Consider the following 20,982-nt stretch of genomic DNA (forward strand, 5'->3'; position numbering starts at 1 on the left):
AGGGTTAATACTGCCTGTTCCTTATTTGTTAAAGAGTTAGTGCCTCAAGGCCACACTGAAACTGGGTTCTCATTATGCTAATTATACATATATGCATATGGATTCTTTACCAGCCAGAAGGAGCTATCCAGTCTGCTCTGCACAGGACAAGCAAGATAATTTTATCTCCTGGTGTCAGTATGTGGCTGGGTTGGGCTAGACCTCGTAGAAAAGTATTCAGATTCCAAGAAAAACGTGAAGTTCCATAGCAGTCACAAATCCAGAGATCAGCTGTGCCAATGGCCAGTTCCCTTTATGCCTTAATTCTGCTGGAAATGGCTCTGGGTTTGCAGCCACAGGGCTCCATTCTGCCACGTTAATTATTGAATTCCATAGTGCAGAGCCCATGAGTGCAGATCCTCATAAATCCTCAGTGAGAGGAAGTTCTGCAGCACAGATGATGGGTGATGGAGGGTGGTCTGTGTTTCTGGGGTACCTGTTTTGAAAAAAAATTGTGAAGGGTTTGGTCTGAGCTCTGCATCTGAGCTGCCTTTTGGCCGAATCCTCAGCCCTCTGATTGACACCATAATGGCCTGGTTTGTGCTGTGCCAAACATGTTTATTTTCCTGGCAGGCCCACAGCTTCTCCCCAGGGGGATGGCTTGTGTTGTGTGACACAGTTATGCTCCACAGGGCTGTGGTTTGAAGCAGTACCTACAATCTCCTGATGCCTCCAGGGAGCAGGAGAATGTCTGCAGGAAGAAAAAAAAAACAACCCACAGTGCTGTGTGGGAGATGCTCCCTGAATCAGCTCGTGCCCTCCTCTAATTAATGAACGGCTGGACTTCCGTTGTCATCTCCTGCTGATTAATCCCCTTCCCCCAGCAGCAGCAGCAGCAGCAGCAGTGAGCTTTCCTTCTCCCAGTTTGGATGGTGCAGCCCGAGGCTTGTGTGCTCTGTGGGAGCTTCACCAAGACCTGCTTTCTCCTGTGCATTCCCCACCCACACCCAGTGCACAGTGGGGAAACTGAGGCACACGGCAGGAAGGCGGCACAGTGTCACTCTTGCCTTCCTCCTCTCGCCACAGGGGACAGTGTCGTCTCACGTCTCCTTGTGCCAAAGGAATTTGGATTTTAGAAATGCAGGGAACTGCACGGAAACTGAATCACCTCATGTCAATAAACCCCACTGTCTGGGGATGTGGCTGTGCTCTCAAGATATTTCCCACTCAAGTCCTTAACCCAGCCTCAGATCAGCAGCTTGTTGCCTTCCCAAGGGCCCCTTTTTCCTTCCATCCCTTTCTGCTCGGCTGGAACAGACTCATCATTCATTGTCCCTCTAATTTAAGCACCCATCTGACAGGCTGTTTCTTTCCTTCTCCCTGCTGCTGTCTTGCCAAGTGCATCCACTCCCAAAGGGCAAATTTCTCTGTGTGGTTTGAAACAGAAACTTCCAGCACTGAACATGATCTGAGGTGGGGCCAGGCTGTGCCCTTCTCATTCTCCCCACTGATAGGACAAGAACAATTTCCACTTAGCCAGATTAGGATTCTTTTCCACTCCTGTTTGGGTTTCCCATAACCTCCCACAGGTGATGTTCCCTGACAGTTTTGACCAGAAGTGTCATTTTGTACCACACAGCACCAGTTACAAAAGGACTGGATCAGTCAAACTTTCTGTGGGTGAGATCTGTGGCTGTGGGGCACGGAAATGAGATGATCTTTGAGCAGAGGGGGATGAGGAGTTCTGAGAACATCAGTCACACGTTCCCTGCACACAACCAGCTTGTGGAAAAGCCTCGTGCGTCTGGCTGGCTTCATGCAGCTGAGGCAGCATGGTGGTGGAAAGGAGCTGGAGGGCTGGGAGCTCCCTGCCAGAGCTGCTCACCTATTCAGCTTTTTGAGGGAGGGACTGTCTCTGCCTCTTGTTCTGTGTTTGCATAGGGCCCAGTCTGGGTTGCTTAGTGAGGGTTTGCTCTGATCTCAAAGGGCAGCTCTTAGCACCAAGGTTATTAATTTCTCACTTGAATCCCACCTGCTCTGCTTCATCTCCTGCCCCAGCAAGTCCCCGTGGGACCTCAGGAGTGACAAACACTGAGCAACAGCTGCTCTCCAGGTGGAGTGACAGTGACAGGCCATTCTGGGGACAGCAGGAACTGGAGGAGTTACAGGAGTGGGTTGGGTTGTACTTTACTCACAGTAAATCCCCAACCCTGGAGTTCTGCTCCACACAATGATTTAGGGAAGCATCACTAGAAAAACACATCTGAAGAGTGACATTTGAGTGTCTGCCTGCCCACCAGGCTCCCTCCTTTCTCCACGAGTGATGCTGTACTGACGTGACTTTCCCTGTGCTATATTTAGCTTAAATATAGATCCACCAAATGTCGCTGTTTTGTGTAAAACTAGTGTAAAGCCTTAGGAGTAGAAAGGCAGTTTTAACCACAAATCTCTGCTGCTTGTATGCCCACCTCATCCCCCTGCTCCCCTGAACCTTTAGCTAATTTAAACTGAGCCAGATGAGTACAAATTACATTTAAAAAGTGCTTCATCCTGATGTGGTTTTGAGTGAATTTTGCCAGCAGCAAATTACATAGTTCTAGACCTTTTGAAGTGCGTGTTTTTCTCACTGTTGAGCGCTGACACTGTTACTATAATTAGAATGATGTTGTTCTAGTAGATGTAGCAGCATCCAGTGCCAGAACCCGAGCCCTGGCAGCACCTTTTGCTTTCCTGGCTGCTCTCCCCAGCCAGAGCTGCTGGTTCAGCTGGCCCGGTGCCCGGGAGCAGCGGGACGGTCAGGTGCGATGGGCTGTGCCCTGTGGCTCACTCCCGCTGTCACCCTGGGGGACAGGGGGTGGCTGCTGGGGCCGGCGCGGGGTGCTGGTGCCTGGAACCGGCACTGCGGCGGCTGGAGCACCCGGCCATGGACTGACGCAGCTTTCTACCCGCTCCTTCTTCCCCTAATGGCTCGTGTCATCGGCCTCACGATGACAAACGATGGGCACCGGAGCCGCTCTGTTTCCAGGGCAACCCCGCCGGCTCCCGGCTCCAGCGCACAGACCGTGCGCCCGCAGCTCCGGCAGCGCTGCCCGCGGGTCTCCCCGCGCTGAGCGGAGATGAGCGGCCGGGGGTCCGTGTCTCTCCTCCTGGATGGGGACAGCCCGGGGGTGTCTCTCAGCCACGGCCCCGAACTCTCTCCCTGTTTGTACCCGCACGCAGCGCCCGCGGAAAACCTCCCCCCGCACAGCGCCCGCTCCCCGCGGGGTCTGCGCGGTGCCTTCCCACGGTCGTGCCACCCCCGTCACCCGCTCCCGGGGAGGAAACACTCCCGAAAAGCGAAGGGGTGCCCCGGATACCCCCGGAGCGGTGCCCACGGGCGCGGGTGACACCGGAGAGGTGCCCAGGGCTCCCCCCGCTGCGGACGCGCTCCCGCCCCCCCGGGACCGGGGCCGGGCGGAGCCGGGAGCCTCCCCCTCCCTCCCGGTAGCGGCACCGCCTCGGTCCCGCCCCGCGCTCCGCTCTCCCGGCCGCGCTCGGCGCTCGGCGCTGGCGGCTCGGCGGGGGCGGCGGGGGCCCATGGCCGGCACGGAGCATCGCCCCCGGCCGCCGGGCAGCGCCGAGGGGCCCTGAGCACCCGCAGCGGGGCCAGCGGCTCTCGGCGCGGCGCTGGGGCTATGAGCGGGGCACGATGATGATCGACACCCAGGTGAGTGCGCGGGGCACGGGCCGGGCTTTGTGCCCCCCGCATTCCCCCGGATTCCCCCGGCTTGGTGCGCTGCCGCCGGGCTCGGTGCCCTCCAGGACCCTCGCTGGACGGGGCTCGGGGCGGCCCACGCGTGTCCGCGGCGGGGAGCGGTGGGTGCGGGGTCCCGGGGGGCTCCGGCGGGGTTTGCCAGGTCTGTAGCTGCAGGTGTCCGTGCCTTGCTGCCTCCTGGGGCCGGGGTCACTGTACGTGCCCGCAGCCCGCGCCCCTGGTCTGCAGCGGGGCTTTAGCGGGGGAGAAGCAGCGGCTTTGCCGAGGAAGTGGGGAGAAGTCTGGTTTTCAATTTTTTTTTTTTTTTTTTTTTTTTTTTTTTTTTTTTTTTTTTTTTTCTTTCTGTTTGTGTAATACTTAATGCGGCTGGGAGGAGAGGAGCTGAAGGGTTGGGGAGGAAAGAGACGCGGTTCGGGACGGGGTCTGGAGGCGCTGCGATGCTGCAGCAGGCGCTGTGCTGCGATGCCGCCGGCGGGCTGGCGCTGCTTCGTGCCCAGCCAGGGCCGGCTCCTCGGGCACCGCTCAGGACAGGGGCCATCAGCAGGTCCCTGTCTCTGCCTGGTGTGTTTAGGAGGATAAAGAAGCTAAATCGAGCCGAGATGGGCTAAAGCTCTGCACTCCCAAACTGGCTGGTGCTTTTGGGGTAGGGGAGGATGAAGCAAAGGTATGAAATTTTGGGGGTGGCACCAGATCGTGACCCTGGGTTTGGTCCTGATGCTCCTCTGGACTTTTGATTTCTCTTCTGCTGTTCCCCTCCTGATCCCATCCCCGGGAAGGGGGGCTGTGGGGCCTTTGTGGAGGTGCTGGGAAGGTGAGTGGGCAGCAATGGCTCCTTGGAGACCAGGAATGAATCAAGGGAAGGGCTGATGCTGTGCTGGAGAAGTGGGCTGGGATCCATTTTTGGACTGGAAAATGTGCATTCCAGAGCTGCCTCCTGCACCCTCTGGGTCTCTTTGGTCTGGGCCTCGTTCACCTTGGTCCAGGCAATAAACAAAAGCTGAATTAGCTCTCTGGGGGCACATGTGGGAGACAGGCCCAGTGTGTGTGTGGGCTGGATGGTGGCACGTCCCTTTGGAAGAGGAGATTGACCACCAAAATACTGCAGTTTGGGTCCTGAGCCTGCCCAGGGTCAAGAACAAGAATTCTCCATCATTATGGAGGAGGAAGGTTGATCTTGCTGGGAGATCCAGAAAATTAAAGGTGTGAGGTTGTCCAGGAAAAGATGCCCAGAGCTCAGCCTCCCAGGCTGGGGAATGCATCCTAAGGAATGCATTAAGATTTCAACTTTAATCTTCCTGTCACTTTTTTAGGCTTGTCCCATTGAATATATTTATTTATTGGCATATTTTATATGGGTAAACTGAGGCACATAGAGATATTTGTTCCAAGCCCAGCATCCTGCGTGGGTGGAGAGCAGAGGTTTAAAGTCCTGGTTTCTGCCTGCTGAAGGGGATGAGCCACTCTGCCTTTTAAGGGGTGCAATTCATTGAGGTCCCGTTGTTTGTGGCCACCACTTAAGAATAATTTCCAGCTGCACCCGCAGCCGCACCCTGCCAGCTCTGAGGGCTGTACAGCTACATTTTTCATGCCTTGTAAATGTTCCTCTCCCTGGTTGCTAAGGGAAAGACCCACACAAACAACTGGTAAGACTGAGTGTTGCAAAGTAAATAAGCTGAGCAAACAAGGAGATTTTTTTTCATCTCTAAGTGCTGCAGGTGTGTTGTTCCAGGTGTCTTGACATGTGAAAGCAAAGGTTCATGTGCAAGGGTGAATGTCAGCCTTTGAAATGGAAACCTGCTCTTGAGCTGGGTCAGGAGGTGGCTTCCATCCTGAACCGAGCTCCCAGAGCTGCAGACTCATCCCCTCTCTCCCTTTCTGGCTGTTTGGGCAGGAGAATGGAGCAGATGGTGGATGAGCAGTGCTGGGCTGGCTGGGGGCAGGACGCTGGAGCTGCCTTTGGTTTTTGTCTTTCTTTTCATCTGCTCCCAGCGTCTGAAGTGGCTCCAGTGGCTCGGAGTTAACTCTTGGTGCTGCTCTGCAGGGCCAGGGGGGCGAGCTGGCAACAAGTGATGGCGAGCAAGGGTCCAGCTGGCAGCAGGGGCTGGGAGGCAGCAGGTGGAGAGATGCAAAGTCCCTCTTCAGTGTAGCTCAGCCACTCCATCTGGAGCTCCCACTCACGCCTGAGTCTGTGTGTGCCTGGGCTGATCAGACGTGAGCAGAGGATGCAGCGACTGCTGCAGGCTCCAGAATAAATCTCTGGGACATTGTAATGATGGATCTGACATCCCCTAGCTCAGTGCAGTGTGTTGTCTCTGAGCCAGTTTGCTCAGAGATGACTCTTTAAGTGAAGAAATGAGGGGCTTTTCAGGGCTTTGGTTATTCTGGGCATCTTTGGGGTTGTGCTTTTTATCTCCTCGTAGTGTTTTCACTCTGTCATTCCCTAAGTGGTGCCTGACTGCTGGACCTGATCAGGGCTTCTGATCTCAGGTGGTGATCTTCAAAGCAGTCTGCACTGCCCACCAAGATGGATTTTGCTTCTGATACCTTTCTCATTGCTATAGCAACCCATCTGACGAGGATGCCAGCACGTTTCCCAGGCAGTGTGTGCAGGGAAACTGCTTCACCTGCCACCAAGCTGCCACCACTCGTGGGACAGGGCTGCTTAATGGCAACTGCACATGGGTGCTGAGCCTGGAGGGGCAGAGGAGCTGCTGTCAGCTCCTCTAGGCTCACCCTGCTCTCCCAGGTGTTCCCACCACCTGGAGTTTCCCTGGGATGTCAGGGTGATACAGCACAGGTGAGGGGAATGCACGGTGTCTAGTGCCAGGATCTGGGATTTCTCTCCAAAGGAGATGCTCAGGATGGTGTGAAGGAGCTCGCCAAGTCTTGGTGAGTGTCAGGGGCTGTGCCCCTTTTCCCACTCCCCTTGCCTGTGGAGAGGATGGAAGGTGGGTCTCAGCTCCAGGGTGTTGATAGAGAAGAGGTTTTCCCTGCTTTTGCCAAGAGGGCCTGTTCCCTCCTCCACGTCCTTCACACTCTGCAGTCACTAGATGGACTCCAGGACATTCTGCTCTGCCTCTCATCCTGCTCTTCTGTGCTTTCTGTGCAGACCAGAGGCCATCCAGCTGTGGCTGGCCCTCAGGACAGCTGTGGGGCTGCCTTCCCACTGCAGGGATGCTGCTGGCTCGCTGCTGCCTGGGGGTGGGATTGCCAGGCCGTGTGACCCTGCGTGGGCCGGCCAGGCCTGCCCCGAGCCCAGCAGGGCCGTGCAGCAGATGGCACTGTTGTTTTCTCTATGAGTTATTGCCGTGGGTTCCCTTCCTCGGCGCCGGGAAGCGTCAGCAGTGACGGGAGCGGGGACAGGGCCCTGGGAGAGCCCAGCACGCCAAACTGGGCTCTGCCGGGACGAGCAGAACTCGGTGTTGGGGCGCTGCTCACCCAGGAGGAGCCGTGCTTGCCTTGAGTGACACGAGCCAGCTCCATCCTCGGAGATCCCAGGTCCGACCCCGGGGCCGCCGTGAGACCTCAGCGAGGCCGCGTCCATCACCGCGTCCTTCCTATAAAAAGCAATCCCTGATCCCCTTTTGTCCTTTTGTGCTTGTCCCCGCTGTCGGCAGCCAAGCCGTGCCTCAGCTGTCCCCCAGGGCTCTGTTAAACAACAGGGACGTGTCACCTTTCCACGAGAGGTGCCCGTGCCGCTTCCCCGGCTGCCTCATCCCCGCCGCCGCTCTCACATCAGGAGCGCTTTTTTCCAGCAGCCCGGGGCGCTGTGGCTGGGCTGTCACAGCCCCGGCCTTCAGGGGTGACTGTGACAGCTGCCGGCAGCTGTTTGGGGGGCTCCCAAACAAAAATCCATCCCGCCCCGCCCGGCGCCGGAGTAGCCTCTGGATGCGCTGGAGGAGCCTCCAGATGTTGACAGCTTTTCCTGCTGGGATTGCCCGAGCCCCTGCGGGGGAGAGTTCACCCATCTGTTTGTTTTCCGTGAGGATTGGCGTTTTGAAGCGCCTGGATTTCCTGGAGACCTTTTGGCTCCCGGGGCGGCTCCGCGCGGGTGTCCCCGCGGGGATTCGCCGCTGTTCCCCCGCTCTGCGCGCCTTGGCCGCGGGTCAGAGGCGAGGTTTGTAGACAAGAGCGGACGTCAGAGGCGGCTCGGGGCTGGCGTGCCGCGGGATCGCTGAGTTTCCGCTCCCTCGGGGCCCCGCAGTGCAGCCCGAGTTCATCCTCGGCAGGGATTTACAGCCCCCTCGGGTTTGCTGCGGCCCTGAAGGCTCCCTGTGAACCTCACATGCTCCCTGGGAGAGGTGTAGCTGTAATTCAGTGTCCTCCAGCAGCCCTGCCTGGAGAGAGGTTCCCAAGAAGGGAGAATTGGAAACAGGGTGAGGGGGCTGGGGAGAAGTAAGGGGTGCAGAGGTGCCCTGATGGGTCAGAGAGGATGGAGAACAGACCCTGAAGGACAGACCCTTCCTTGGTCTGTCCTGCTCTATGTGGCATCTGGAGAAAAGCAGAAGCTTTAGATGTGGTGGCAGAGCTCTGGAGTGGCAGAACAGAGTGTGGGATGTCAGGGCACCCCAGACCAGGCCCCACACTTCCCTGCAGGCTCTAGAGGAGAAAGGGAGGAGGAGAGAAGATGAGTGAGTGCAGTGCAGACACTGCTGTAGGCTGGCCAGGGATGGCTGGAGCAGCACTCCAGGCATCCTGGAGGGGATGTGCAGGTTGCTGGCACAGCCTGGGGGCGATGCTGTGCCCGGCATTCGGGACGTGGCCGTGTGAGCCTGCTTTCCTGTGGGCTGATAACTCCCTGCCAGCCGAGTCTGGCTCGTGGGACATCCGCTGTCCCTTTTTATCTTTCCTCATCCATGCGGTCCCGCTCTGTTTCCCACTGCCCTGCCATAAACACGGCAGGAAGCAAACCCTGCAAGGCGCTGAAGGAGCCCGGCCGGCTCCGTGCGAGCCCTCGGCACGGAACGGGGAGGTCGAGGTCATCCCTCAGCGCAGCCAGGAGGTCCCTTTGAAATCCCCAGTAGCCGCCCTGCCCTGCTCTTCTGGCCCCGCTGGCTCCATCCCGCGGCGGATTTCCCACCGAGTGTTTCCTGCCTGTCCCTCTCGGCGGTGTCCCGCAGCTCTTCACCTCCCCGGGGACGTGAATAACAACCAGGGGCAGCCAGGGCGGCGTGGCAAAGTCCAGGGCAGGCAGGAACACCCTGGTCATTGGGACTGCTGTGTGTCCTGAATCACAGGGAGCAGGAACACAACCACGGTCCTGAATTAGAGAACAGGAACGCAGCCACGGTCCTGAATTACAGAGAACAGGAACACGGCCATGGTCCTGAATTACAGAGAACAGGAACGCAGCCACGGTCCTGAATTACAGAGAACAGGAACACGGCCATGGCCCTGAATTACAGAGAACAGGAACACGGCCATGGCCCTGAATTACAAGGAGCCTTGGCTGCTCTCAGCCTCTCTCCAAGGAGGTTGGGCAGCCCCGGGGGCAGAGCCATTGGTGGGATCTGCTGGGAGGGGATGGAGGAGGCTTCCCACGGTGGTGACTGTGGTCGAGGTGTGCAAAAGCCTTTGTTGTGCAGGGTCAGAAAGGTGCTGCTGCCCCAGATGTGGGGTGGCTGTGGGAGAGGGCAGCTGGCCCAGGGCAGGAGCAGCTGAGGGATGGGGTTGAGCTCTGTCCCTTCTGCTGGAGGAGCAGGGCTGGGTGTCCTTTCTTTATCATCATCATCATCATCATCATCATCATCATCATCATCATATTATTATTATTATTATTATTATTATTATTATTACTATACTTCAATAATTAAGCTGTTCTTATCTCAGTCCATGAAGTTTTTGCCCTGGGAGAAGTCCCACATGTTCTGCCCCACGACCAGCAGGGCAAAGGGAGCACCAGCCCTGCCCTGGTACAAACGAGGGCTTGGGGATGTTTTAAGGGCCCTGTTTCTCTTGGCAGAGGTTTAAAGTCCCAGCAGGCTTCAAGCCCTCCCGTTCAGCATTTCCATGGTGACAGGAAGGCTCCTCTGGTGGCTGTGCCATCCTCGGTGCCACCAGAATAACGAGGCTGGGCCAGCCCTGTGCCTTGGTGGGGGTTTGGGAGGCAGAGCCTGTGCCCAGTGCCGGATTGGACACTCTCCTTTTCCAGATGATAAACCCAAAAGGAGGAAGGGGTTGTTTAGGAGGCCGTGCCCAGCCCCCTGTGCTGTCCCTGCGTGTGTGGCACTGCGGGTGGTGCTGTGGCACCGCGTCCTCTGTCTTAGAGCCCATCCTGTGCCTCTGCATCCATAACCCGCCAGGGAAAACGGCAGCCCCGGCGCTCTGCGACGCCGTGTGAATTACTAAAGGCAGAGGAAGGGGAGGTGGCTGATAAACGCTGCCACAGCCAGGAGAAGGTGCGTTTCTGCTGCTGGAAAGGCACACAGTGTCCCTGCTGCCGCAGCGCACCCTCCTCCCCAGGCTGCGGCTGTCCCCACCTGCCTGGAGGGATCCCGCAGGGATTTCAGCCGGATGGGGCATCCTGGAGGGGTCCCGCAGGGATTTCAGCCGGATGAGGCATCCTGGAGGGGTCCCGCAGGGATTTCAGCCGGATGAGGCATCCTGGAGGGGTCCCGCAGGGATTTCAGCCCGATGAGACACCAGCCGGGCGCCCACCCCTGTCCTGCGCGCTGGCGTAGCCCCTGATGTGGCCCTTGGAGGGAGGTGCGGCTGCTCCCATCCCCGTCCCCTCTCAACAGTGTTTCCCTGGAGCTCAGTGGAGCCTGGGGGCTTCTCCCGCTCTCCTGGAGATGCAGCATGGCTCTGGGTACCCGAGGCTGGCTTGGAAATTGTGATTTTACATCCCCTGCGTGCTCGATTTATGGCTTTTCCCCCCACTCTGGCAGTCGATGCTGGCTGGGGGGGAGGGCTGCACTCCTGAAACGTTTTACAAATACCATGAAATGTATCCTTTCTCCTTACAAAGCAGCAAGGAAATTCCCATTCTCCCACGGAATGTTTATATATTTTGGCCCGAGCTGTGTATCTTTTGCTGTCAAACACCCCTAAGTAGGACCAGGTGCAGTGATATTTGTCAGTATTTCAGGGCCCAGCTGCTGTGAATTTGCCTGTGTGGGCACCACGTCCCTGTGCAAAGTCTCCTGGCTTAGTGACCTCCAGCCAGAGCCTGTGTTTTGTGGTGGGATTCAAATTTTCCCTGTGCTGACCCCCCCCAACCCCTCCCTGACCACTGTGGGTGTCACAGCCCTGCTTTTGGGGCATTTACCCAGCATTTATTGGGGCTGCACGGGGTGGCTGTGAATGCTTATACAAGTCCCCTTTGCACTCTTCCCAGTGCTGCTTGAAAGGGTGTTTAGTTAATAGGATTATAAAGCTTTCCTGTCGTCAGGCAACGGAAATCAATGGTGGGCCCCTGGGAATGAGCCTCATCCCATTTCCAGCACAGCCACAGCACTGGGTGTGTGGCCAGGGCTGCAGTGCTGCCCAAGGGGGGACGTGCTGCCCCTGCCCTGGTGCTCCCCACGCTGCTGGGGCCTCCTGGAAATAAGGAAAAAAAGGATGTAAGGCTATTGGAAGGTGTCCAGAGGAAATGATGAAGGGTGTAGTGAGGCCATGAGAGGAGTGGGTGAGGTCACTTGGCTTCTTGGCTGGAGAAAAGGAGATGGGGGCAGACTTTGAGGTCTGCACTTTCCTCATGAGGGACAGTGGAGGGGCAGCTCTGACCTCTCTGCTCTGGTGAGCAGTGACAGCACCCAAGGGAATAGCTGGAGCTGTGTCAGGGGAGGTTTAGGTTGGAATTAGGAAAAGCCTCTTCCCCCAGAGAGTGCTGGGCATTCCCAGGCTCCCCAGGGAATGGGCACAGCCCCGAGGCTGCCAGAGCTCCAGGAATGTTTGGACAGTGCTCTCAGAGATGCACAGGAAGGGGTTGTTGGGGTGTCTATGCAGGACCAGGAGTTTGATTGGATGATGCTTGTGTGTCCCTTCCAGTCTGGGGTAGTCTGTGATTCTCTGAAATGCAGAGGCTGCTCTCAAATCAACTCATATGGGTCTCACCAGCTGCAAGGATCCCAGCTGGAGCAGAGCCTGGCATCCCACAGGCAGTCAGGGTACTGATGCAGCCCCATGGTGCTGGTCCCAGAGTGCTGGATGTCCCCCACCTCCTGTGTCTGCTGTTGGGCTGGTGCACAGAACCCAGGAATTATCCCTTTCTCCAGCCAAAAATGACAGCTTGGCCTGAAAGCTGAGAGCAGGTGCTGCTCTGCAATGCCTGGGGGCTTTGCCCTCCTCTCTGCTGTCAGCAAACATCTGGAGACAGCAGGTTGGCAGGATGGGCTCAGGGATTCCTGTAATGCAAAGGCAGCTCACAACTGCTGTCCCCAACATGCAGCACCCTCCCTGGTGGGCTGCACGTCTGCACTGCGCAGGGGCCAGCCTGGAAAAGCCCAGCTCTGCCCACAGCCCCCAGGAGGTCAGGGAAGGGTTTCTGTGCTCTTTGGACTGTCTCCACCAGAGCTGAGAGCCTCGGGGTGTGCTCGGTCCCACCCTGCCTTGTCCCTGCCCTCCTGCAGGGATTCCAGGCTGAAATGCCTCTCCCTGCTGTTCTGCAGGGGATTCCAGGCTGGAATGCCTCTCCCTGCTGTTCTGCAGGGGATTCCAGGCTGGAATGCCTCTCCCTGCCCTCCTGCAGGGGATTCCAGGCTGGAATGCCTCTCCCTGTCTGCCCCAGTGCCCCAGGAGAGCTCTGCACAGGGCTTTCCTTGCAGCCAAGAAAGCCACTGGAACCCTTCTCTGTCAGAGTAGGAGGGTGAGGAGCAGCTGAATGGGAGCCTTGAGGGAAACTTCCAGAAAAATCAACCTGCTCCAATTATCTGGCCATGCAAAAAGTGTTTGCCATCCCCTTGGCTGTTAGAGAGGGGACTGCACATGGTAGAGACTTCTTTAATCCCTGGAGGCTGCAAAACAGGCGTGAAGAGGGAGGACTGGGAGAGCCTTTGGCTCAGGGTGTGGGGCTGGAAGCCTGCAGGCTGCCAGAGCTGTGTCTCTTATCTCTGGAACCCGGGGTTTGCTGTCTGCCAGGGAGCAGTGGTGTGGATCTGCAGATAACCTCTTGGCCATGGGTAATGTGGGTTAAAGCATGTGTGAGGAGCTGGGGCTATGTGAAACAGCACAATGAGAGCCAGCTCCAGGGCTGGGGAGACTGGAATCTCCTCCTTTGGGATTGTTAAAGCTCCAGCTAAGCCCTAGAAAATGTGCTGAAGGGAACAGCCCAGCACTGGGGCTCCGCCAAGTGGGTGAATTAGTGGATGGCCCATCTCTGGGGAACTGTGCTGTGCTGGGCACCAGCTCTGGCTGCCTGCAGATGTGTGCCCAGAGAGATGCTGCCAGCCTGCTCCTGCCACACATGGCTGCTGCTCTGGCCTCCTGGCAGCTGGAATAAATCCCTGCAGAAAAATCGTGATTGGTAACAGTGGGGGTTGCCATGGTTTGCTAATATCCTCAGCTCTCTGTTCCCTCTGGCATCTTTCTCTTCTCCAGTGAAGGTATTTGCAGTGGGAAGCACCTGGTGCTGCTGCTGGGCTGGGCACAGCTGAGCCTTGCTGTGATCTGTGCTGTGCCCTGCAAGGTCAGTGTCCAGAGTTGGCCCTACAGGAGACAGGATGTGCTGACCTTTGGGAGCTTATTCCTGTCCCCAATCTGCCTGTGCTGCAGGCTCCCCTGCCAGGCAGGTGTTTGGGGAAATGATGAGGCTTTTCCTCAGGTTTGGAGCTGCAGGGGACAGCGGTGGGCGTGTGGCAGTTTGTGGCAGGGTCCTGCAGTGCCAGCTCCAAAGGCTGCCGTGTGTGCCCAGCCTGGGAGGCCGTGCAGGAGAACAGACAGCCCAGCAATCAGTCACCAAAGGGGTGTGGGCCCTGTGCCGGGGATTTCCCCGGCGGGAGAGCCACGCCCGGGGCTCCCCCGTGTGCTGCGGGTGAGGTGGGGACACCACGGACGTGTCATTAAAAGGCTTTAATCTGCTAGGAAACCATTTCGGGGTGAATCAAGGAGGGATGGTGCGAGCAGCCACGGACTGCGAGGAGCTGTGTGGTGCTGTCCTCCTCCTTCCCTCCCGCGGTGGGGTGGAAACGGGGCAGGAGGGCGTGGGGAACTGCCCAGGGACACGGCGTCCTCCTCCACCCCGTGTGTGAACCCTCCTGGAACGGCTTTGTGGCGGTGGAAGGGCAGGAATCCCCTCCTAGAGCAGCTCTGCCCACCCGGGGGCTGTTCCCGTCCTGAGCTCTGTCCCCACCTCCGCAGGAAAGGAGGCTGTGGAATCTCCATCAACTGTTGCCATGACAGCCCCGAGCACGGCTCCCTCCCGGTGCCGTTCCCACCGTGCCAGCTCGGTATTCCCAGCCCCCCTGGGACTCACCTCCGGCAGCATCCCTTTGCCCCTGCCGGTGCAGGGAAGCAGAAAGGAGGCGTGTGGGTACCCGATGTTCCCTTTCCCGGCTGGGAGCGGCGCTCCCGGCCCCCCATGCATCCTCCCCAGCCCCAGGAGCGCGGCAGGTCCCCGTTGCTGCGGTGACAGTCTCCATGGAGACCGGGCCGGCACAGCAGCATCCCGGGGACCGCGGCAGGGGAGGCCGTGGGGTGTGTCCCCCTCCCCACGGGGACACGCCGCCTTCCGGGGTGCGCTCAGCCCCCGGAGGAGCGTGAAAATGGAAATCCCTCAAGTGGCAAGTGTGTGGAGGAATCCCGAGGAAACTAATTGGTTTTCCCCCAACCCTTCTTTAATGCTTGTTGGCTTTCACTCCACACTGGTAATTGCTGCTCTGCACCTATTAAAAGGCCGTCTCATGCTTTGCACGGGCTTGATTGGGAATTAATTTTGCATAGGCATCTATTCTGGAGAGCATGGGAATTTATTCAGGATGCTGAATGCCAGACGGGGGCTTTCCAGAGGCGTGAGGTGCAGCACAGGCTGTGCCTTCTCCCAGGAGTGACTTTGGGGAAACGGCAGTGGCTTCTCCAAATAAGTGCCTAAAAAAAAAAAAAAAAAAAAAAAAAAAAAAAAAAAAAAAAAGCAGGTTGAAATCAATGAGATTTATTCCCACAACTAGTTTGAGACAAGACAGGTTGTGGGTGCTTCTGTGTATCCCGTTTGAAATCTCTCTTAGATGGCAAGGAGGTTTTGGTTTTCACTGGGCAATTTGATCTTTCACTGGGCAAGGTGATTTTGATTTTCAATATTCTACCTGCTCATGGTCTCCTGGAAGTCCCACCAGGCTCCATCTCCACGTCTGCCTCTCTAAATCTACCCACAGGCTTTCTGTAAATACCACGTTTCTCCAAAGAAATGCCGTTTGTTTGGGATTTCTGTGGTTTTGAAACCAGGTTTCCTCTTTCTGTTACTGAGAAATGTCAAAGGGGAAGAGCTGTTGGGATTTTCCATTTGCCATTTACTCATCATGCTTTCCCCTTTGCCTTTCTATCAGCCTCACACAGTGAAAACAAACCTGCAGGTCTCGTGTCATTTCTCTCAAGCGCCACACTCTGGTGCAAGATGCTGTGATGTTTAGACATGGAGTTGCAATTTCCTTTGAAAAACAAACTCGCCATTGTCATTCCTGGGGAATTTCTTTCATTTTGTGGAGGTCTTTGATGCTTGACATCAAGCACTGGAGTCAGCGTTCCTTAGGTGTGCCTTTGTGAGTCACTGGGTGTCGGGAATGCCCAGCGTCATGGGAGAGGTTGGTCACTGGTTTTTGGAGCATCCCAAATGTCCACACCATTGCAGCAATGCTGGGTGCTAAGATCCTCCTGTGTATGAGTTTGTCCCTGAAATCTGCATTTAACTGTGCAGAGGTTCAGTTGTGGAGTGCTCAAAATGCTGTTTTTGGAAGGTGACAGAGGCTGCTTGGACCTTAAGGCATGGATGCACTTCCCAGTACAGGAGCCAGCCTCTCCCTGGGGCATCAGCAAAGCAGTTGGGAGAAGGATGAACCCAGCATAGGAATTGCAATGAATTTGCCCTCCAGTTGCTCTGTTCCTGCCAAGGCTCTTACTGGAAAACAGTATTTTCCTAGTAATGGTTGCTAAGCACTGAGGTCTCATGATGGGCTTTATCTGCTCAGCTGGAGCCACGACAATAAAGCTCCAGTGCGAAATGAGACGGGGAAACATCAGCACCCTTGCTGGGACTTCCCTGTCCTCCAGAGGCAACACCAGGAGGAGATTTCTCCTTCACCCTGGCAGGGCTGGCCCAGGCTGCTGTGGGGCTGCAGCAGCACCTCAGTCTTGTGCCAGTGGCTCCTCTGTTTTCCGTGCACAGGGATGGTTTCGGTGCTCAGCTGCTGTTGCCGGCAGCTCTGGGATCATGGCACGGTTTCCACTCACGTCAGCCAGACTGGAGGAGCAGGAGGATGAAGCTGTCACTTAAACATCTGCGTAGGATCATCCTGTCTGGGCTGGTTTGATGGCGGGGGATTCTTTGCTTTGTGTAAATCTCTCAGTGGGAAAGGGTTCAAAGCCACCCTGCCAGTTCCTGCTGAGGGACAGTTGTGGTCCCTGCTGGCTGGGGACACTGGTGAGGGGACATGCATGACCTGGCCCCAGAAGAGGAGGAGAAGGCCCCACACCATCTCTGGGGCTGTGTGAACACCCTCAACTGCTGGCTGGTTACCTTTAACCAAAGCATTCCATGCACAGCAGCTCCCATGTCCCGTTGATCCACCATGTCCTATTCCTGTTGGTTTGAGATGGTTCTCTGGGGTATCTCTCCTTTTGTCCGGCCTCTGCTGCTGCTGCTTTGCCTGGTGTTCCTCCTGGGACTCTAAACTTGGAGCTTTGCTTTCCTTTGCAGCTTGCCTGTGTGGTTTGTGACTTTTCCAGAAGGAATGTCACTTTTGGAATCTTTATGGCTGCTGGGTGAGAGGTTGCAGGGGATCAGCAGAGCAGATTGAGCCCCTGTCAGAGGTGTGTGACAGCCTCTGAGCCTGTCCCTAGCCGTTGAAGTTCACAAGAGCCCCAGAAACCAGGGAACCAGCAGGTAATGGGACTCCTACACCTCTACACCACCTCTGCAGAGATTCCCATGGTACAGGTTAGCTGCTGAACAGGATGATGAGTTCCTGGGAATGGTAGCCCTTGGAGACTCTGGCACTTGAGTGTGAAATCAGTGTCCTTCTCGGGACGTTTGGAAGATGCAATCTCAGCTGACCAAGCCCAGCTCATTACTGGAAAGTTGTTGTTGGAAAGCCGAGCTCTGCTGACCAATTGTTGCAGACAGGTGAGTAACCTGAGCTGGGGCTGAAGCCGAGGTTTGAATCACCTTTCCTGGAACCAGAGCTGTGGGCACTGCCTGTGCTGAGGGCAGGGTTTGATGCTGGTGGAATGTGGGGCAATCCTCCATGGGAATGCACTTTGCCTTGAGTCACCAAAGAGTCATGAAGGAGCAGGACAGACTGCCTGTGCCAAGGAGTTTCCAGGGCTGTGGCACTGCCTCTCTGCCATGAAAAGAGTTGCCAAACTTCTGTCAGTCAGCAGCTGGAGCATGGCCCTGGAAATTTTGGATTGTCCAGCTGTGATCTCCCCTCTCTCCTCCCCTGCAAATCCATCCCTGGGGCTGCTGCAGTGCTGCCTTCTTGTCCTCGCTGTTGCTGCTCATCTCAGCCATCTGGTGGATGAAAAATCTGCCTAATTTCCAGTTAAAACTTAATTTGTGGTGGCTTTATCCCTATTTGGTCTCGTTCCAGGCTTGCCCATTAGCTCCCATTGCTGCAGCATGTGAGGGCTGCTTTTCTCATCCTTGCATTTCCCCTGGGAATGATGGGCCAGACCCGCTCCAGCCCCAAATCTGCCCCGGGCTGCTGGGGAGGGGCCCAGCTCCGACTGCGAGTGGCACCGAGGGTGTGTGTGTGTGTGTGTGAGACCCCTCTAGGGCCGGCTCTTGGCTCTGGCTCCTGCTGGGATGAGTCAGCCCGGCTCTGGCTCGGCGCTGAGCAGGGCTGGCCAAGCCCAGTTTACCTAAGGCCGCAGGAATGCCCGGGCTCAGCGGGGCTCCTGGGCTCTGCTCCGACACCCGGGCGTGCTGCGAGCCGCCCTTGTGGCCTCGGGCAGCGGCCGCGTTTGGGAAAGCCGGGAAAAGCTGCACAGCCCCAGAGCTTTGTCCTGCAAGAGACTCCTCAAAGTGCGACTCACAAAGCCACCCAAAATGCCTGGAGCAGGGTCTGTTCATCCTGTTTATGTCATCCCTGCTGGGCCCAGCAAGAAGGGCAGCCGTGAGGACATAAACTCCTGTTGGTTGAGGGCAGTGGGGATTTTCACCCTGGTCTCTCTGTTGGGTACGTAGCTGGCCCCAGTGTCTCTCCTGGTTGGGTGTGGATGGATGAACCCACCAAACTGCTTCTTTTGCTGGGATGAGACACCCTGGGTGTCACCCCTGTCCCTGACCCCGGCCTCTGCAGCTGTTGAGGGTGAGGTGATGGCTCATGGGCTTGGCTCCAGGTTCACTCCTGTTTGTGGGAGCAATAACATCCGTGTGATCTGTGTCTGCAGGTGATAACACTGACTTGCTCCATGGTGAGACTCCCACTCCACTGCTACCGTTGGTGAAAAATCTATAGGAAGGTGCAAAGGAAGGTTTTCATAGCAAACCACCCGGTTTTGTGCCATGCTTCCTTTGGCAAAGCTCCAGTTTGGATTCACAGGTTCTCTCGTGGGAAAGGCAGCTGGGAACGCTCACCTGGGTAGAACTTTCCCAGCACAATTGTCCTACAAACGAAGTGATCACCAGCACTGATAGTCTCTCGGTGCCATACTGCATTCTCAGTGCCATAAGGATCCCGAGCACTCTGTGGATGTGAATTATTTAAGGCTCACTGTGGTCCTTGGAGTATAGGAAGGGTTTGAGCTGAAACTGCTTCTGACAATGGAAAACAGGGATGGGAGAAGAGACGGTAAGAAAAGGGGGAGGCTCCAGCGCGGACCATTCATGCTCCCTCTGTTTCATACCCTCTCATCCTTCCAGCTCTGCCTGTTTGCCTGTCACAACAGCCAGAGGGAAACGCTGTAAGTGCCGCAGACGCGGTTTGATCCTAATCAGAAACCAACAGCAGGCAGGACCTGTTGTGCGTCTCCAAGACAATGCGCGGGCTCGGCGAGTGCCACGCATGTCGATGAGGCTGGGGAGCTCCCGGCGGGGACGAGCAGCGGCCGGAGGTTACCCGGAGAGAAAGGAGAAGCTGGGGGCAGGCAGGGGAGCCGGGGCAGGCTGGCCAAGGGCCGCTTCCCCAGCCTGGGGAGCGGCTGTGGCTGCACACACACACACACACACAGACACACAGGCACAGGCACGCACACGGGCGCGCTGCTCACACCCGCGCACGCTCAGCCTCCCGGTGCAGCTCCTCGCGGCTCTTTGATTCGCGAGGGAGGAAACAAGACCTCGTAGAAGCGGCAGGAGCAGCAGCTGTTGGCAAGATGCGCTGACAAAATTGGACTCGGAGAGAGATCTCCGATCGGTTGGTTTCGCCGCCTGGGCTGGACCTGCTCCTGGGAGAGGAGCGGCGGAGGAGACAGAGAGAGAGGAGGATGAGCAGCCCCTCCATCCCCGGGAAGATGGAGGCAAAACCTTTGTTCAACGTGCAGAAGGCTCTGGTGCAGCCCGTGCAGATGTGCATGTTGGATATCCCCCTGAGCGTGCAGGATGACGATGTAAGTAGAGAAGGGCGAGGGGAGCTGCCGGCCCGGGGCCGCGCTGGGTGTGCGAGGGACACCGAGGTGCTGTGACCCCACCCCGGCACCATCCGGGGTGGTGAACTTGTGGCAAAGTTGACGATGCCAGGAGCTGGCACCGCCTCCAGATGCGACCGTTTCCTCTCTGGAGTGCCGTGTCTCGAGGCAGACTGTGGCGCTTGCCAAATCCAGGGCACCAAAACGAAAGGAGGGGTTTGGGAGGGAGGGGAAGCCTCTCTGTGTGGAATGAGAGTCGTGTTGTGGCTCGATGCAAAAGGGAGTGTTTGCTGTGCCTGTCCTGGCTCTGCCGGCCTGGAGTGGGTGTGAAAACCCGGGAGGCAGCTCTTGGTGGCTGCCCTGCCTGGTGTCACCATCCGTGAGCTTCGGTCCTGCCCTCTCGCTCTGTTGCAGCTGCAGGGTTTGCTTCACCACGCAAAAATCGGTGTCGATTGCAGCATCGAGGCAGAGCTTTCCCAATGTGGGTCAGGGGGTTCCTGCTGAGGGCTCCTCCTGCCCCCTTAACTCTGCTCCTCACAGAAATACACCCCAAATCTGCCTGTGCATGAAGGACCCTGGGGTAAAGCTCCTGGAGAACCCAAAATCGGGGGCGATGCTTTTTAGGGTGGGTGGGTGATGAGCAGTCGGTGTCCCACCTGTGTAAAGGTTTTGGGTGTGATCCAGGTGCTGTTAATATTTGAGGCAAAACTTGCTTTGATTTTTTGGAGCAGGGAAAGCCCATCTCTTGCTGGATGTGCTCAGGGCGTGTAGTGTCACTGCAGGAGCCTTAAATATGGGCTTTCTCCATGGCCATCAAACTGATCACAATCACTGTTGCCTTCTCTTCAGCATTATCCATGTGTTTAAAGAGGTGAAATGAGAGCACAAAAGGGAGCACTTTCCTGCAGGGCGGTGCGTTGGATCCCTGCAGGGCTGGAGAGCCCCAGCCCAGCATCCTGAGTGTCCCTGCAGGGACAGGGGACTTGCAGGGAGCCTCCTATTTTTAGAAACACCCCGGGGGGCTTTGCCAGCACCGACAGCGTTGCTGCACTAATGAGGATAATGAGGATACCTGTGACGGCCACTGCGGAGCCGCTGGGGTGTGCCGGGGGTGGGCAGCGCAGGTGCCTCCTGCAGCATTCCTGGGAAGGAGGGAGGGCAGCCGGGCGGTGGGAGGCGGCTGGAGCGGGTGAAGCAGTGCCTGGGTGCTTTATTCTCCTTCAGCACGATTCCTAAGCAGATTTCTCCGGGCTTAAAGCAGGCGATCTCCGTTCCTGCTCAGCAGTGAGATCTGGTGCTGGACTTCCCTGCAGCCCCTGGTGCAGCGAGGGGGATCCTCAGGGTTTGCCCGACACAGGTGGAGGCTTTCCCTGCCTCCCTCCCTGCGCTGGGCATCGGCTGGGACCGGGCACGGGGAATGCCCTGGCCTAGGTCACTCAGGGATTTCTTCTTGCTTTCCTGGTGTTTAGCAGAAAAGAGGAATAATTTTTAAGGGGGCTGTGCAATATGTTGATGCTGGATTTTTAAATTATTAT

At 56.9% G+C, this 20,982-nt stretch overlaps 1 protein-coding gene across 2 annotated transcripts in view; it reads left to right on the forward strand.

The window, feature by feature from the left end:
- Positions 1 to 3,633: 3,633 nt before the first annotated feature.
- RALGDS (ral guanine nucleotide dissociation stimulator) overlaps positions 3,634 to 20,982 on the forward strand; it is a gene marked incomplete at its 5' end in the record, with an annotated part of 58,549 nt that continues 41,200 nt past the window's right edge. The window contains one exon of one of the 2 annotated variants that reach the window (XM_083875834.1): positions 3,634 to 3,685. In XM_083875834.1, coding sequence (XP_083731960.1) covers positions 3,668 to 3,685 — 18 coding nt within the window. Of the gene's footprint in view, positions 3,686 to 19,157; positions 19,430 to 20,982 lie in introns of those variants that run through there. The other variant, XM_083875832.1, reaches the window with a different exon arrangement.

The sequence above is a fragment of the Zosterops lateralis genome (assembly GCF_965231275.1).
Source record: "Zosterops lateralis genome assembly, chromosome: 20".
NCBI classification, from domain to species: Eukaryota; Metazoa; Chordata; class Aves; order Passeriformes; family Zosteropidae; genus Zosterops; species Zosterops lateralis.